The following is a 15,349-nucleotide window of genomic DNA, read 5'->3' as shown; positions in this document are numbered from 1 at the left end:
AATAAATGACAAGCCTTTACACTGAGACACACAGCTTTTTTGAATCACAAAACGCCTACAAGGCCAATACATATTCCAACAGGAACACATTAGTTATAAGGTAGCTATGGCACCGGTCTCCTCCAGTCTAAAGCACCATAATGGATATTGTTGATCAAAGCGGTTATGATCACCTTAACGAGCTAATCTAGCCAAGGAATGTTCAACTGTCAGGATGTGATTTTTAGAACATTTTACCTGCTCTTTTATAATCCATCTATTAAAGGAAATGCTGGAAGCTGACACTTTGCCATTCAAAGGTACATCATTTCACTGGAGGGTGATATGTTTTTAATATGGCATAGTGCATGAATAATGAATGGAAACCTAAAAAAAATAAACTAACATAGGTTGGTCATACACATGGTTACCTCCTCTGCACCTCATCGAAAGCCTACTGGAATACTATGAAATGATTCCCATTGACTTAATGGGCTTTGGATCAGGCGGCAAGATGACCCTTACAAATGCTAGGCTTAGGAATATGATGAATTGAAAATGGGGAAATGAGCAAATAGAATATTTTTCTCAGAATTCAGCCAGGCATATTACAGTGCTGGAAACTGACGGAAGCATTCATACATGTGAAACCAATGCTCATGAACCAAAGTCCTTACATTCCTTAAGATCACAACCAATGCTGGAGTGTCTCATTAGAGACAGTTCTACCAGGACAGCTGTGGCACATTGAGATTCACAGAAAACATGGTGTTTCTTCAACTGCGCAGTTTTAGGATTTTTGCTTGTTTGTTTGTTTTTAAGATTGCAGCTTGTTGTATGTCGTGGGAGTTGCTGCAGTTTCATTCAATTTTGAAAATAATTACTGTCCAAGCTCTCAGAAAAAAATGCTAATATTTTAATACCCAGTTTCTAATCCAGCCTATGAACATATGATATGGCAAGCTGACAATTTCCACAGATTTGGCTCACTCTGCTGTCAGCTTCATCCTCCAAAACCCTTGATGTGAGTAGACTTGGCTCTTTTCAGACTCTTGCTCTTCATACATTTCAGCAACTGTTTAATTACCAGCTCAGAATAACCCTGCCAAAACTTGACAACTAGCACAAAGCATTCACATCATGTGGAAGATTTATTATGTTAGAAGACCACAACATAAACATAAGGAGGTTGCCCCTTACACATCAAATTATATAAAGAAACAGACCAAGGGCTGATTATGGCAGTTGCTGAAAACCTCCTGAAAGTGATGACCGCACTCAACACCTACTGAAGTCACCGATGGTTAAGGACAATCTATTTCCTAGGAGGCGCTCAGCATCACACAACATCCACTGTTTTCAGATTTCAGAGTAGCAGCCGTGTTAGTCTGTATCCGCAAAAATAACAGGAGTACTTGTGGCACCTTAGAGACTAACAAATTTATTAGAGCATAAGAAGAAGTGGGTTGTAGCCCACGAAAGCTTATGCTCTAATAAATTTGTTAGTCTCTAAGGTGCCACAAGTACTCCTGTTATGTTTTCAGATTGACTGTATATTCAAATACCTCTCTTTCAAAACTATTCAGTTAACTAGCTTGGATTTGGCATGTTCTCTCTATTGACACTTTTTTCCTCTCTGGATTTTTTTTTTGCTCTGGTAACGGACTGAAAACAGACAGCTGGACAAAACAGTATGTATTGAAAACTGACCCTTAAAAGTAAGAGGATGTTACTGTATGAAAACGAATATCTTTAAAAAAAAAATCACTGCCCAAATGTACTGTAGGAAACATCATGTTAAGAGACCAGTTGGGAGGAATGTGAGAAGGGCTAAAAGTTCATTGTGCACATTTATTAGTCATACTGGTCCTTCAGTTATTCCCTCTAGAGGCAGGCCGGTAGCATTATCTGCTGTAGGTCTCTCTTCTTTCTTCGTTGAGGTCTGAACTAGGAGGCTGACGTAAGGTTTATGGCAAGCCGTGTTACCCAAAGGTGGGTAGTGCTGTCTGTAGCAAATATAAGCGAAAATTAGGCCAATGATTCCTCCGACAAAAGCATCTAGGTAGGAAAAGCAACAAAAAAATCAAGCATGTTAGTGTTGAAATAGCAGCCAATATTGATGGGGGCGGATGGGGGGGAATTAAAGTCTGCATCCAAGAGGTGCAGAATGTTTCCCTGGGTGGAAGCACCCTGCATCCTTTAATCTGCTCCTGGATTTATCCTCATGCAGTGCACTCACAAGGGAGACCCAAAATAAACCCGATGGGTTGCTGCCCAGGAGATGGCACCCTTGTCCAGGGGCAGGTGGGTGGAGTCCCTGTGAGGAAGTCTTTACAAAACATTCCCTTTGTGCAGGGAACATCATGAAGGCCGTGGGTGGTGTGAGATGGATGGAATTCTGCATTGCCCCTTTGCATTCCCTACAAGAGTTTTGAGCTGCCAAATCCATCTGGCTTTAAGAGTCCCTCTTTGACCCCCAGCCTGCTATCTATAACTACGTACTAACCAATGTATTTGGGGCTTGCACAGAGCCCCTGCATCCAAGAGCCACTCAGCACCTTGCACTATTGGGCCCTAACAATATTTTGCACCTTTAATATCTTTTAACCATTGTCTTCTAAATCCAGGGTAGATATTCTCAAAGCTGCTAAGCTACATGGATACTCTATCCACAAAATAGGTTTTTTTATAGTGACTACAGTTGCATTTTTATATTTTTAAAAAAAATCAGTTAATCTGAAAACTAACACAAGTCTCTGAAAAGACAAACCCTAATTAAACAGTTTGGCTTTTTGGTCTTGTCTTCCTGCTTCTTTCTGACATCACCTCCCGCTCCAAGCCTGCAGTGATGCTTGGGGACAAAAACACTCTGAAGTCCTGCAGACACCTGCAGACAGGAGCGGCGCCAGGGTTTTTGGCGCCCTAGGTGGGGGTCCTTCCGCACTCCCGGTCGTCGTCGGCAATTCTGCGGCGGGTCCCGGAGCGAGCGAAGGACCCGCCGCAGAATTGCCGCCGAAGACCCGGAGCGCGGAAGGACCCCCCGCCGCCGAATTGCCGCTGAGAGCGGCAAAATGCCACCCCCCCAAATCCTGGCGCCCTACGCGACCGCCTAGGACGTCTAAATGGAAGCGCCGGCCCTGCCTGCAGATACTGGGATATGACTCACTCACAGCATGCATTGGTTTAAAGGGAGCATGGTCATTACATTTCTGCCTGTAGTTCTCCTCTCCCTAGGTGCCATCACTACAACAAACAAGATAACAAACTTATTTGCAACACAAAGGGATTTGCTTCCTAAGGTTTTTTTGTAGGACTGTTATTCTCTGTCTGAGAGAACAACAGTCTGTCAAGTGCAAGAGATTTGCGCTGTTTGTCAAGTCACCACTTGTCTCTTAATATTCAATTTTCTTGATCTTCTTTGGGAAATTCTTTATTTTCAAGTGAGGAAAAAAAAATCCCTGAAAATATGCATTGGCTCGGAAAGGCCCTGTAGATTCAAATGTAAACAATAGTGAAAGACACTAACTAAGGCTTGGTCTACACTAACCCCCCAAATCGAACTAAGGTACGCAACTTCAGCTACGTGAATAACGTAGCTGAAGTTCGAAGTACCTTAGTTCGATCTTACCTTGGTCCACACGCGGCAGGCAGGCTCCCCCGTCGACTCCGCGGTACTCCTCTCGCCAAGCAGGAGTACCGCAGTCGACGGCGAGCACTTCCGGGTTCGACTTATCGCGTCCAGACAAGACGCGATAAGTCGAACCCAGAAGTTCGATTGCCAGCCGCCGAACTAGCGGCTGGGTATAGACGTACCCTATTAAACGGCATGAGGAGTTTAATTTTGTTCAGGAGCTTTAGCACTGATCAAAAAAGGGTCAAAAGTATCCAATTACCTTTCTGATTTCTTTTTCACTTTCTTAACGGAAATGACAGTGTAATAAAAAATAGTGAAATTATCGTATCTAATTACAAAGAAGAGTAAATCGCTTAAATAAATTTAATTAAAGAGAAATTTAGAATTCAAGCTCTAGTTCTGTCAGTCTGGTGTAGATTAGAGCTACGGCTAAAGTTGACATAAGTTATGTCACTCAACTTAAACACCGGTGTAGACAGCGCTATGTTGGTGGGAGAGTTTCTCCTGTCAGCTTAGAACAGCTATACTAGAAAGCTGACAGTGGCGCAGTGACTTAGTAGCGTATATCCCATTGAAAGTCACCTGAAAATCCCACCTTTGAGCTTTATTTCCTGGCTTCAGTCCCATACCAGGGGTCATGGTTACAAAAAAATTAACAATACCCTGTCACATGGCAGAAGTCACTATCCACTGACTCCAATATGTGCTATTACACAGGCTTTCAAAGTTGGTTAAATTTAACAAATATTGTTTAGAATAAAATAATTTACTCTGCAGCTACATGAAGGGCTACTTTTGTCAGCTGGTGCCTCATATAAATCACATTAAAGTCAAAGAATGATTGAGTTTGGATAGTGTTCTTAGGCCTCAATGGAAAGACTCCCAGTGAATGTAAATGACATTGGATTGGGGCCTTGGTAAGAATATCAGACTGGCCATCCTGGGTCAGACCAATGGTCGATCTAGCGCCAGAGGCTTCAGAGGGAATGAACAGAACAGGGCAATTTCAAGTGATCCATCCCAGTCACCCAGTCCCAGCTTCTGGCAGTTGGAGATTTAGGGAAACCCAGAGCATGGGTTTGCGACCCTGACCATTGATGGGTCTACCCTCCAGGAACTTATCCAATTCTTTTTGGAACCCAGTTATACTTTTAGCCTTCACAACATCCCCTGGCAAACAGTTCCAAATGTTGACTGTTCACTGTGTGAAGTACTTCCTTATGTTTGTGTTAAGCCTTCTGCCAATTAATTTCATTGGGTGACCCTGGGTTTTTCTGTTATGTGAAGTGGTAAACAACAGTTCCATATTCACTTTCTCCATTCCATTCATGATTTTATAAACCTCTATCACAGTGATCTCCATTCCCTCTGTCCTAATCGACAGCATCACCTTGGAACTCCTGCTGGAAAGTGTCAATATAATGGCAACTCTCATTATATTGATGAAGATGAGAGAACAGCACCCTTTTCATTTAGAGAGGATACTAGGACTCCCAGAGTATCCAGAGCTGCAAGCACACTGTTAACTATGCTATGTCCTCTCCACTGTGATCAATACAGTTAGCTTCAGCATAATGAACTCCTTTTGACTCAAACTTCTCCTGACAGCATTAGACTTTACAGATCAGGCATGATTAATTTTACTTTCTCTCAGGTTCTTCAAACAAGAGCACCTGGGAAACCTTGTGTGTTGGTCCTTTCTGTGTCCTTTAAAAAAGAGCTCACCCTTCCTGGAGGCTTTTGAATTATGAAGATTAGTAACTTTTCTTTAGGTTATTGATCTGGCATGATGGATAACTCAGGCCTCAGTTCTGCCAGTCTTACATGTAGTAAGTAGCACCTTACTCATGAGTATTCTGATGGACTTCACTGTTACTACTCACATGAGCAAGTTGCTATACGTACTGAGTACACACAATCATGTGTTCCTACTACTCTATACAGTACACTACTCCCACCTGTTACATCTCCTTAATTAGAGCTAGATTGTATAAACCATTACATTGGTGAGCACAAGTTGACATGTAGAGCCCCACTGAAGTCAAAAAGATTGCTTGTGTGAGTAAATTCTTGTGTGAGCAAATGCTCACCAGTATGAGCAAGTGTTTCACAATCTAGCCGTTCATACACAAGTTGGGGTAGGGACTGCTTTTATTGTATGTCTGTACAGCATCCACCACAGTGGGACCCTGATCCTAACCGAGGCCTGTGGAAACTACCATAATACAAAGTAACCACATGACTGCAGTGCTTTAGATCTGTGGGTTGCTGATCTTGCCCTATGTAGTCCGCAAAATTAGAATAAGCATTTTCACTCTGGTTTTCTCCAAGAAGATGCCTGTGTTTAGTTTGAGATCCTAGGAGAGACAGCCTTGCAAAATGCTATTTTTAATTTATTTACCAACACTAGAAAGGGAACATTGTTCCAGATTCCTTGTTTACTCCTGGTTCTATTTATTTCCATTTATCTAGTTAATAAATTCATTGGAATCTTTTCAGATTAGAGAAAGCCATGTGTTGAGTTAGGGTCTTAAAATAGTCAATGTATTTAGGATTCAATATGGAATATGCTAATCTGTTATAGTTCACTAATGCCAACACAAAGATTATGAACTCTATATTTTATATCAGAACTGAAGGAGGCTCAGAGAATGCTCATAATATTAATGCTGAGATCCGATTCTATGGCTTTTTAATGTAAGGTTATGCTATTTCCTCTTTCACCTACAGTTCACTGAGTCCTGCACAGTATATTGATAGTCCTTGCTCATTCCCCACTGGGCAGTTAAGGCTGTATCACAAAGCCACCATAAGTAATTTAACACAATTGGCTGCCTCCGCTGAGCACAAAAGACAGGGGCTGAGCTACAATGCTAAATTTTACAGAGTGACTTAGTCCCTCCCTAGAGAGTGCGGTTTTCTCAGGTAAGCGCTAAGGTCACTTGCAGGATAACATGGCTGCCTGAATAATCCCTGGTTTGTTAGCAGCCAGCAGAGTTTTCAGCATCATCTACTTAAGCTTCAAAGACAAACATATGCAGCTGTAATGGACATGGTGGTAACCCCTTGGGTGTAATCTATTTCCACAACATATAAAACACACCGTAATTATCTGCTTCACAGCACACATTTTAGTCCATAAATAATTCTTGCTCTTGGCAGGATAAAACACACTGCAAACATGCATAGACCAAGCTAGAGAATAACTACTGAATCTTTTCTCACAGACAGACCCACACAGTTTTAATACTACATTCCACAGCATATCTATCTCTATGCACATGAATCAAATAATTAGTCTGCACTTTCAAGTGGTTATCTGATTTTTTTTAAATTTAATTTCTATATTTTTTCATTGATTTGGAATGTTCCACCATCCTTATTATGTCTTATAAATTGCAATAAAATGACTGTCTACACTTGAAATTGTTGTTGTTTTACTGTACTTTCTTGCTTATTGTACAGCTGGTCAACGTTGTTTGACCAAATTTTTTTTCTGTCAGAAATGTAGTTTCATCTAAATCAAAATTTTCTGTAGGAAAATGTTGATTTTGACTAGATATTTAAAATTTTCTAATCAGAAAAAGTACAATGAAAAATTTTGTTTTGAATAGGAAAAACCCACTTTTCCACATTTTGTTTTAAGATTCTTAAATGTGTTGAGGTTGTTTGAGATAAGCATGCAAAGCAAACCATTAATGTTTTTGTTTAAAAAGAGGTAAACAATTGTTTTTAAAGTTTTCAATTTTTAAAATTTCTTTAACAAACACTTTGTTTCATTTTTTTTTAAATTATTATTTTGAGGTCTGTAGTATCAATGATTGGTAATAATTTTGCAAGTTTAACAAAAAGGTAATTTTAAGAAAAAGCAAAAATGGCAAAATTGAAGTATTTTAAATTGTTGACAGTTAAGTTGCTAAAGCGCAGATTTTTTTTTTTTTTTTTTTTCTGAAATAACTTCTTGGGTAATCCCTCTTTGTTAACAAAATACCAGCTTAATTCAGGGCTGCTACTGCACTGACTATGAATTGAATATCAAGCCACCAGAATGAAGGGCTCTTGCAACACCAAACTTTTTGGTGATTTCTCTGATTGTTTTGTTTTCAAAATGTTTTGTTGTTTTGTTTTTGCCCTCTTTGGGGGTTGCAAAGGGCTTAGAAATGCAAATGTAGTTCCAAAAGAACATCAATTTGTTGCTTCTTTTAAAAGGAGACAACAAACTTGGGTAAGAACACCATCAGGGCTAAAGATTTTTTTTCTAAGTGTCCAAGCTTAACCACTAGTGCATAAAATGTTCATGGTTTGTGTAAATGTACAGCTTTAACTGTGTAAGTGGCAAACGAGAGGATTTCACATACACACCCATCTTTACCATCCTGGGCATACAGACAAAGAAGTGATAAGAACTGGTTTGTTCTTCAGCATCTTACAAACGTATAACAGAACTCACTTAATTTGTAGCTAAAACTGCTGCTAAGTTCTTAGTGTAGTTAACATCTGGAAAATTTAACTGCAATTTTGGTAACATTTCATCAAGTAACATTTGTAAATCCCAGTTTTGGAATAAGAAATTTCCAAACCCTACACTATAATCAAGTACCTTTTTCTTTCCCTTTTTCCTCCCTATATGCTTGAGATAAAATAAGGTTTTTCTTAGTAACTGTGATTTTATGAACAAATGTCTGATCCTAGGCGGAATTCGTTCATAAAAAAGAGGGATTACATTATGATAATTGGTCTTACAAATTTATTCTAATTGTGAGCTCAACTGTAAAGGATGTGAAAGTTCATAAAATGTCACTATAACCTATAATACCAAATGTTAATGGGAACAGGTGCAAAAAAAACCTGATAAAAATAACCCCAGAATTAGTCAAAACAGAAAAGTCTACTGATGTAATTCAAGGACTATGACAAAATCATGCTTGGTAAAGACAAAAGATATGTAACTGGATTATAATGAACTGCAATTGGTTTGCTGGACATTAGGTCTAATTGGTGAACAAAATAATGAGGGGATGGGCTATTCCACCCATCATTCCCTTGTTGGGGGGGGAGGGAACCTTAAAGAAAGACTTTTTGGGGAAAAATTAGAAAGCACAGACAAAGCTACTGGAGCGAGCTGCACCATCATGGCTGCCATCCCCATTGTTTCCTGGGACCCCAAGCCTTCTCTGTCCTTATCCCGAGGGATGTGCTGACCAGATTGGGCCAGAGAGAGGGATTCAGATGACATCTGCTTGAACTAAATCCTAAACACCTCTAAGATTAAGCTAAATAGGACTTTAGCAACACCAGCTCCAGCTCATCTCAGCTAACTTCTTCTCTTTTACCCCAAAGGACAGTTATTACTATCTCTAATACTAGGGTGACCAGATGTCCCATTTTTAAAGGGACAGTCCTGTTTGTGGGGACTTTTTCTTATATAGGTGACTATCACCCCCCACCCCCTGTCCCGTTTTTTCACAGCTGCTATCTGGTCACCCTATTTAATACCATCTAAAAGATTGTCAAACAAGGGTTCCCCCCCTTTCTAATAACTCTCTTTAGCTAAAGGGAAAGTGAAGGGGTGTTGTTAAAATGAAAGCCTTACTTAATACTCTACATTTCAAATGCTTTAACTGTTTTTCCTACTTTTCTTTATCTTTAATAAAAGGTTAAAAGGATTTTGAATGGTGTGTTTGCCATGGTACTAAGCAGGCTCAGGTTTCTGTATAGCAAAATCTGTTTAAGACTGTTTAATATTGGACAGTGACTGGCTTATGTTAAGACCTTTGACCCATTTATTCCATGTAAATTAATATGACAGTGGTAAGATCTTCTGACTCTGAGATCTGATTGCAGAATCAGGAAAGCATTGCATGTTCCTGCAATAAAGAACATGTCATGATACAATAAATTATGAATATTTTAATTAGCAGTTGTAACTTAGTGAACATACACTGGTACAACGTACATTGTACATATTAAATCTACCCAGCTAACATCTGAGAATTAGTCCATTCTGAAGTAAAATACTGGAATCAAAAATATCTGCCAGAATCTATGGAAAATCAATTTTATTTTTATTGGACATGATGTGAATATGATATAGTTTCCTTACTAAATTAGGTGATTAATTTGGAAAGAGAGGTTCTCACTCCTCTAAAGCCATTATGACCATAGCCGTTTACCCAAACATCTGTTTTACTAAAAAAATTTTAATGGGCTAGAAGACATGAAGCTTTGTAGCAAAGCTTTGAGCTCGGGCAAAAGTTGTCACCATCTGTATTCTATACTATATATCTTAAGAGACCACAATCCACCTAGTAACATTTACAAAAAAGTTCTATAGTTTTCTGTTCTACAGCAATGGGCCAAAACATGTTTATATGCATTCAATCATATATAAAAACACACAGATATACTGAGCCCCTGTCATATTCACACACGCTGTCGGAACTAAAATGACGCTTAGAACTAGCTGCCAGTCAAACAAGTTATAATCACTCCATCCCTGGAGCTCTCACTGCAGAAATAGAAGGACAATAAAAAGGAAAGGCATCACCATGACTCACCTTGCCAATGATGCTTGTAATCACACATGCGTGACAGGGCAATCATCATGGCACAATACAGAGGCAGAATTGCTGCACAAAGCCGCCAGCTTTTCCCTCGGCCATTTTCAGTGAAGCAGTGCAACTTTCCAGCTAAGTAGAAGGTCGTAAAGCCAAGGCCTGAAAATGCAACTGCCGAAGAAAAACACAAAATTACAGAATCATGTCATTAGCAACTAGAGTAAGAGTGTGATCCTGGGAGGTTTAACAGAGAAGTGAGAGGCCTGTGATATACAGGAGTCAGACTAGATGAGCGGGTGGTGCCTTCTGGCCTTAAACTCTATGACTTTATAACAGGTATCTTTCTACTGCAAGAAGGTCTTGGTCCTAGTAGGTGCTCAGCAGTACCTTTTAGGTTAGAGGCCACTAGAACCAGAAGGATACAAAAAGCACAGACCATGCATCCTGAACCCAGATAAACTCTAATGACCATATGGAGGAGCCACAGGTGCACAGTACCTGATGGGAGGCACCCAGCGCTCTTTAGGCTCAGGCCCATATCCACTGTGTAAACCAGGAGCAATCAATTATTTTCTGTCAAGGTCCAAATTTCTCGGTCAAGAAATAGTCAAAGTCCAGACTCCAGAGAAAATAATACAAAAATAATAACAATAATGATGATAATAATAAGTAAATAAAAAGATTTTGCGGTCTGTTCAAAAGCATCTGGCAGTCCGGACAGAGGCAAAGTGTGTGTGTGTGTGTGTGTGTGTGTGTGTGTGTGTGTGTGTGTGTGTGTTTGTGCGCGTGTGTGCGAGGGGTATGTGGGGTCATGTGCCCCCCCCCAGATTTTCTGCTTGGGCTGTACTGAGCATGCTCAGTAACACCACTGAAGCTGACTGTCCTCACTCTGCCCTCCCACTATTGGTAGGCACAGGTCATCTCTAGGTCCGGATTTAGCCCGCGGTTTGCCTATTGACTACCCCTGTAAACCCTACACACACAATCATTGAGAAGCTTGCATGGTAATAACCCCAGCCTTCATCTTAACAGTATTGATATATCTTGGCTATTTTAGTTATAAAAAATTAACCTTCCTAAACAGCTGATTTTTAAATGTTTTTTTGTTAAAAGGCAATAGTGACATTACAAATCTTAAGCTCAAGCCTACAAGTGCTAAACTGTGGGTACTCAGTCCCATGCAAGATTGGGCCTATTATTAATACAGGCTTTCCATATATGTGATATACATTTATACAGGAATACAAGGTAATGAGGTTGAGTAAATATTTCAGAATAAATCCACCTGCCTTTCAAAGATGTGCAGCTCGCACATAACCCACCAAATCCCAGAATACTGTGATATCTCATTTTTAAAAAAATTTTCAGTAAAGCTTTCTTTAACAGTGAACTCTTTTCCTCTGGAAAAAACAGATCTCCTATCCAGTATTACATATTTATCTTTTGCTTTATGGCATCCATTCCAATAAGCACTTAAGCATATGCTTAACTTTAGGCACAAGGTTAAGAGTTCTGAAGGACTTTCCAGCATAGATCCCAGTTCATGATTGATGGTGTAAAAGGATTCACTCATATAAAAATCTTTTGATATATTTGAAAGATATTATTGGGTTCCATTTACTTGCTTCTGTGTCACATTCTTAGCTAGCAGTTATGACAGAATCCAAATGCCAAGTTTCTATATACTGAATGTTTTTATACGGATTGCTGTTCACATTCCAGATAGTTGGTGATGGATCTGGGGCAGCGATTTAACACACACAGACACACAAAAAATTACTTTTTAATTAAAAACATGTATCTTATACATTTTAAATGTTTGTTGTTGTAGTAAATGTACTGCTGATGAAAGGTGCGGAACAGACAGCACTGGAAAACAGAGTATTTTGTTGATCCAGAAAAAGGGTACAGAGAGGCTCACCTATAAGCCTTAACCATGGTCTGGAAGGACCAACTGCAGGAATGAGAGCAGAGTTCACTCTCTAGACATCTGATCCAAAGCCCATTGACATGAATGAGAGTCTTTCCATTGACTCCAGTGAGTGTCGGATCAGATCCTTATATTCATTTCCCAATCCTGTAAATTGCTGAGTACCTTCTATAAGGGCATGTCTACACTTACCTCCGGAGTGATAAATTGACCGCCGAGCGTTCTCCCGTCGATGCCGGTACTCCACTGTAGCGAGAGGCACAGGCGGAGTCGACGGGGGAGTGTCAGCAGTCGACTTACCGCAGTGAAGACACCGTGGTAAGTAGATCTAAGTACGTTGACTTCAGCTATGTTATTCACATAGCTGAAGTTGCATAACTTAGATTGATCCCGCCTCTCCGCCCCCCGAGTGTAGACCAGGCCTAAGATGATGAAGGAAGTTGCAACTAATTCATTGATAATTCCACATAACTTTAATATATTGGTTTCACTCTGATTTGAGGTTATGATTCTAATTCTATTTATGCATGTGTCTAGTGAAAAGCAGTCTAACACACTGCCATTATGTAAGTAAATGGAGTCCTGAATATTCATGGCATATCTAATAAAAATAATTGTAAAGAACTACCTGTGTACCTCCCCGTGACATCTGTTATGCGTTTGTCACTGTAAGAACTAGACATTACTCATTTATTGACACATGAACATAAGGTAATAAGTCATGTTCATATGATAAAAGCCACTGATCCTGCTCTTGTTGAAATCAGAGGCAAAACTCCCATTGATCTCGGATCAAACCCAGATTTGTTTTCTAAACTTATGCTTAGGCCTTTCAAAATGTCCTTCTGCACATACTTTCCATCGCTAAATGAAACAAAGTAATGACCTTTGCATTCTGCAGATGAATCTATGGAATAGTCAGTTTTAGTTGATACCACAGTGGAGCATTTTCATAAATTTCAACCATGCAGACAATTGAATGTAATTACTGAAGACTTGTTTTTCACCTTTAAACCCACAAATGAATTGTCTCTTTTGAACAGAAGTAGCAGATAGAAATGGGATGCATACTAAGCATCAAACTGGGGCACCAAACACTTAGTTTTCGGATATCCCCGTTCAGCCTATGGTGATTTCACTACATTCTTCCTGGCTGAAGAAGGTGGGAAGTGGACTCTGAAATGCACTTCAGCACAATGAAAGGTCTCCTGCAGATAGTAAACCTACTTTTTTTTATTATTATTATTTTAAAAAAGCTATAAGGATGTGGGTATAGCCTGAAAGTGCCCAAACCAATGGATAGTAAAACATTCTTTCTATCTCTGAAACTGTGGGTTGGGACCCCCTTTGAATGGGGTCTCCAGGGATGGCTTACACTTGCTGGAGCCCGGGGCTGAAGCCCGAGCCTCACTACCCAGGGCCGAAGCCAAAGCCCAAGGGCTTCAGCCCTGGGGGGCAGGACTCAGGTTGCAGACCCCCTACCTGGGGCCGAAGCCCTTGAGCTTCAGCTTTGGCCTCCCTGCCTGGAGCAGTGGGGCTTGGGCTTTGGCCCCCCCCACCCAGGACAGTGGGGCTTGGGCGGGCTCAGGTTTCAGTTCCCTCCTCCTGGGGTCGTGAGTAATTTTTGTTGTCAGAAGGGGGTCGCGGTGCAATGAAGTTTGAGAACTCCTGCTCTAGAGGAGGTGTTGTGGTGGTTTCCTCCCATGCTCAAAGCAAATCTTAAGTTGGTGCATGCTTTTTATCTTCTTTACTTGATGAGCTAAGTGAGATGTGTAATAATAGGTATGGACTAGCAGGGTATGAAACAGATTCTGACCCAGATGTTCAACACCACTCAAATGTAATCAGGTTCCTTTTTTGAAATAATAATAAAAAAGTAGGTTTACTTTTTTTCATGTCTCTCCTTCTCCCCCTCACCCTCCAATTTCTGCGTGCCTTTGCACCTCCTGGTTCTTTCCATGACTGCAAAAGGGAAAGCTGAAATATGTTGACAATGATATTTCCTTCAATCCATCTGGAAGCACAAAATGTAATACATTTCACCAGCGAGCCTCCACTTGTGAGATTTGCAGCCCCTAGCAGTTCAGAGAGTTTGGATAAACATCTGAATTTTGTACTGATTTTCTAAACCTAGCCTCTGAACAGTGGAGAAGTACCCTTGTGCAGCAGCAATCGCTCTTTGCAATGTAGGTCTTCAGGTCACCCCTCCTCATATTCAGAACTGCTGTGGTTTGAAAGACAATTCCAATGCAGAAAAAAGCAGCAAACACAATTAACATTTTATTCTGGGGAGCAACGTATTTTCCCACAGTAAAAACTCCAGCGAGGTGTTGTTTAGCATCTCTTATGATCACGACCAACATTGAAGTGAAAAAAAAAAATTTAAATATGTTCATATGTTAATGTCAACCCCTATATTTTATTAATGCAATGAGAATATAAAATTCACCTGGTATTCAGAAAAACAGATTTCTGGGTGCCTGTCTCAATATCTGCACATTATAAGGGGATGCAGGAACAGTCTTACTTTCCATACATCATGCAATTAAAAAAATGGGAGTTTCTTCCTTAATTTCTTTAATCTAAACCTTTTTATTTTCAGGCATGTAATTTTCACATTCATAGTGCAAGAAACATTGGGTTCCATTAAGATGCTCCAGGGCCATAGATTTTTGCAAAGTCAGTGAGACAAATATTAATCATAGCACAGCAGTACCCACCAAAAAAAAAAAAAAAAATGCACCGCATTGCATTTCAATTAACTTAATTAGCCCCTAAAGACAAAGGATCTAACCAAAGGTTTTTTTAGATAAGATCATTATTAGTTTCAAAAAGGGAATGGTAAGTACAGAACTGCCTTGATATTTAGCATTTGCATAGGCTGTATCATCTCAGAGGGATTCTCAGAGAACTTAGTGACAGAGGGGTATCAAAATTTGGAGAGTCTTTGGGCAGATCTACACTACAGCCTAAGTCAAATTATTTATGTCTCTCAGGGGAGTGAAAAAACTCCTCCCCACCACCTGAGCGTTGCAAGTTCTGCACTTTCCACACTAGCGTTACGTCAGCGGGAGATGCTCTCTAGCTGACATAGCTTCCACCTCTGGAGTAATTATGCCAACAGGAGAGCACTCTCCCCTTGGCATAGTGTGTCTGGACCAGATGTGCTGCAGCTGCGCCGATGTAACTAACGCTGTAGTGTAGACTTGCCCCTAGCTTAAAATACATTACAAAGTAAAACAAAGGGAA

At 40.1% G+C, this 15,349-nt stretch overlaps 1 protein-coding gene across 1 annotated transcript in view; it reads right to left on the bottom strand.

Moving 5' to 3' along the window:
- Positions 1-1,837: 1,837 nt before the first annotated feature.
- PLPP4 (phospholipid phosphatase 4) overlaps positions 1,838-15,349 on the bottom strand; it is a 62,390-nt gene continuing 48,878 nt past the window's right edge. The window contains exons 6-7 of the mRNA XM_065407581.1: positions 10,171-10,341; positions 1,838-2,037 (exon numbers count right to left, since the gene is read on the bottom strand). Of these exons, the coding sequence (XP_065263653.1) occupies positions 1,838-2,037; positions 10,171-10,341 (371 nt within the window). The remainder of the gene's footprint in view (positions 2,038-10,170; positions 10,342-15,349) is intronic.

This window comes from Emys orbicularis, chromosome 7 (genome assembly GCF_028017835.1).
Source record: "Emys orbicularis isolate rEmyOrb1 chromosome 7, rEmyOrb1.hap1, whole genome shotgun sequence".
Lineage (NCBI taxonomy): Eukaryota > Metazoa > Chordata > Testudines > Emydidae > Emys > Emys orbicularis.
Note: the sequence above shows the minus strand (reverse complement) of the source record. Positions and strands in the feature narration are given on the sequence as shown.